General features: G+C 42.2%; 1 protein-coding gene across 1 annotated transcript in view; it reads left to right on the plus strand.

Moving 5' to 3' along the window:
- The first annotated feature begins 241 nt into the window (after window positions 1-241).
- The window catches only part of SUSD5 (sushi domain containing 5), a 40,999-nt gene continuing 37,838 nt past the window's right edge, over window positions 242-3,402 (plus strand). The window contains exon 1 of the mRNA XM_010153294.1: window positions 242-399. Within this exon, the coding sequence (XP_010151596.1) occupies window positions 306-399 (94 nt within the window). The 5' untranslated portion in view covers window positions 242-305. The remainder of the gene's footprint in view (window positions 400-3,402) is intronic.

Raw genomic sequence — 3,402 nt, forward strand, 5'->3', positions numbered from 1 at the left:
GCTCTCCGCGAGCACTGCCCTGCAGACCGGGCTGGATAAAGCCTCTCCCCAACCCCAGCTGGCTGGACATCTCCCCCCCACCTTCCCCTCCCCTTCACACCAGCCAAGCCAAGGATTCCTCTCTCCCTCCCTCTTTCTTTTTCCACCCCTCCCGCCTTCAGTGCAAACCCAAGACGCCGGATCCCGCCGAGGGAAAGTGCTCCTTGAAATCATCACCGCAGACCCCGCTGCGAAAGTGCAGAGGAGGAGAGAGAAAAAGCCTCGGCAGCCAACCTCCTGCAGCTGAGGGCTTTGCAAGCAGGGCAATGGCTTCAGGCTCTCAGAGATTCTCTTCCACCTTTCTCCAGGGTGTGGGATCTGTCTTCTTCATCCTTCAGATCATCTCTGTTCAGGCGGATGGTGAGTCCCCCATGCAGTTTGGGCTGGGTTGCTGTGGCTGGAATGAGAGCTGTATGTTGAAATGTGTTATTGCAAAAAAAAAAAAAAGAAAACAAAAACCCACCCAACTTTTTTTTCTTTAATAAGTAACTTAAATACATGCCACAGTTTGGGTTAGGAAATGTCTGATTCAGAGGTTTTTGAGACTCTGCAAATATCCTGGGGTTAAGCAGAGAAAGGAAATAAGATCCCAGAAGGCTAAGATTATTTTATTACAACAAAATGACAGGATAGTGAACTTTTCCAGTGGAAATAAGAATAATAAAAGAAAGCCAGAACACGAATAAGAAGACTCAGCTATAATTTAGAAAAGGTCTCCTTATAATTAAAAGTATCTTTTCTCCAAAGAACTTCCCCATCTGCCCACTTCAGGTGCCCCCCAACATCGATTTATACGGGCAGCTACTTGAGGAAGGGAAGACAAGTGGTCAGGAGGCTTTCATAGCCTTTTCTGGTTTGTACCTCACGCTGAAGATGACTGCTCACCTCTCTGCACATGAGCTTCATCTGCACTTCACTGCCAAGGGATGTGATCAGGGCAAGAGTTTGGCTGAAGCACCAGCTACCACTTACTCTGAAACGGGACTTTTTACTGGCTGATGGTAATCCTGAATAGCTGCATCCCTTGAAAATTTCCAGTAGCCTATTGCCCTTTGAGCAATTTAAGCCTATAGTAATGATGGCCAACTTGTCTTAGCGAAAACACAATTTATTTTTGAAACAACTGTGTCTTTTCCTGGGAGAGCAATGCTGAATGGCCACATTTTTTCACTTTCACAGCTGCAATAGATTTATCCTGATCTCAGTTTTTTTTTTTTTTATTTTGATACAGTAATCCTTTACCATCGATGTTTGCTGCATTATTCCAAAGAACAGATCTTAAACATTATAGGGCAATAAAAACCTCTTCTTTTTGTTCTCAGGGTATTTTAACCTAAATTTATTTCAGCTGATGACAAAGTATGGCGAAGGAAAGGGAGAAAATGAATCTTGCCTGTATGTTTCTACCACTTTGTGTGAAGTCATGTTTATACAACAGAACTCTGTCTTGTAAATCTGAAGAAAATTACTTTTCATTAAGAATAAAGGAAAATAAATGTGTCGGGCAACTGCACCGTGTTGCAGTAGGCAAAAATGTGATTCTGATTTTAGGTACTTCTTGCCTAGCAAAATGCCTCTAAAATGAGGAAAAAGAATGCATACTCATGAAAGAGAGTTCTTCACAGAACTTAAAAAAATTGGACAGGATGGGAATAATTAATTTCCCTTGCTAAGAGTGCTTCATCTAAAGAATCCGCTTATCTTTTCAAGAACAACTCCCAGTTTGTATTATTTCTATAGAATTAATGGCATCTTCTTGCTTCCTAAACAGACATCCTCTAAAACAGAACAGGGAAAAAATGTCAGAGATCATTTTACGGCAGAGTTTGTGACAGATTTTAATTGTCATTCAACAGTTTGTCAAATTTACTTCACACACGGTAAAGCAGTTATAAGAATTGAAAGGTAGTATACCTGAAATACATGACGGTTGTAGAATTTACTTAACTTCTAGTATCATTGTGAAAAATGTGCAAGTCCTCTGTTAACATGCTCATCAGTATGTTGATCTAATATTAATATCCAAGAGACAACAGTAACACTGTCCTATATACCATATGGCTTATTATGTGTTGATACAGAAGAAAATACGTGAACTTTAAAATTTACTGCTTCAAGTAGTCTTACATATTTAAGAAGATCTGAAAGTACGAAACAGGATTAATACTTTCTTTTATAACAGATTCTGGCCTGATCCAGACAGAAACCACCTTCTCGTTTGTGTAAGCTGTAGGTGAAAATACAGTTGTGCTACTCTCTTAATACATGCAAATGTCACTTAAGTGCCAAAGGACCATTCTAGGTGACACATATTTATGTGGGTATTCGTTATTTTTAACTGAAAGTAGCTGACTGTTTTGGCAAACCGCTGAAGGGATTTTGAATTCACCTTGTAAAAACCCTGTAAAATTCGGACTGGCCCCCATTACAGGCAAACCTCCGAAACTGGTCCCAGTGTATTTCCCTAAGGAAGGCTTTTGCTTTATTATCTCACACACAAATAAGGACAGAGAGCAGGCAATAAAACCAAAGACCATCGAGGTCTGGTAAAGGTGTAAAGCCTCGAAGCTTAATTGATCTCTTCTGACTAGTATTTACCCCAGCACGTATCGCCGTGGTGCAGATAGACTTCAGAAAGACCAAGGTGAATGCCGAAATAAAAGATAGCTTTGTTTCGCTTTGCAGGTTTTTACGATTGCGGTGTGCTTGCTCATGGCTGTTGAGGCCGGGGTCAGACGGACAGAAGGCTCCTTGAGGGCTTGTTCCCGCTCTGACGTACCACGGTGTGCCACTACAGTTAGCGCAGTGCCCGGAGAGCAGGGCAGGTCCTCGTGACGCGTCTCGCTGATGCCAGTGCATATGCAGGCTTTGCTAAATATCTCGGCATTTGCGCTGGAATAGAGCAAGGATGCGGCTTCATGCATCCTGCACAGGAGTCGCCTCTGCTTCTTCTGGCTCCCTCTTCTTTCTTTTCACGGCTCCTAAAATATCTGTACATACGAACCGTAGTTTTCTGCAGAATACTTGCTCTGAGACAGGGCACGTCAGGAGAGAATAATGAGGATTCGTCTACCTTACTAAGACGCTCCCAGACTGAAAAAATGTGGTAATTTCAAAACTTTCCTAATTGTTCCAAAGTGGAATTGGTCTGTTGGGTAAATTTGGGTGACATGGAATACCTATTGGTCAAGCCAGTCATCTGGTAGTGACCACGCAGAGTGACTGCAGAGGCTGCAAGTGGAAGGATCCTGAATCCAGAAAGATAGGTGCAATTAAGATAGGTGAGGATCTGAGATAGGTACTTCTGACCTAGAACCAGATATGTATAATGTCAGAGGTAGGAAGTAAACCCTCTATACTCTT

This window comes from Eurypyga helias, unplaced genomic scaffold, assembly GCF_000690775.1.
Source record: "Eurypyga helias isolate BGI_N326 unplaced genomic scaffold, ASM69077v1 scaffold30606, whole genome shotgun sequence".
Taxonomy (NCBI): domain Eukaryota; kingdom Metazoa; phylum Chordata; class Aves; order Eurypygiformes; family Eurypygidae; genus Eurypyga; species Eurypyga helias.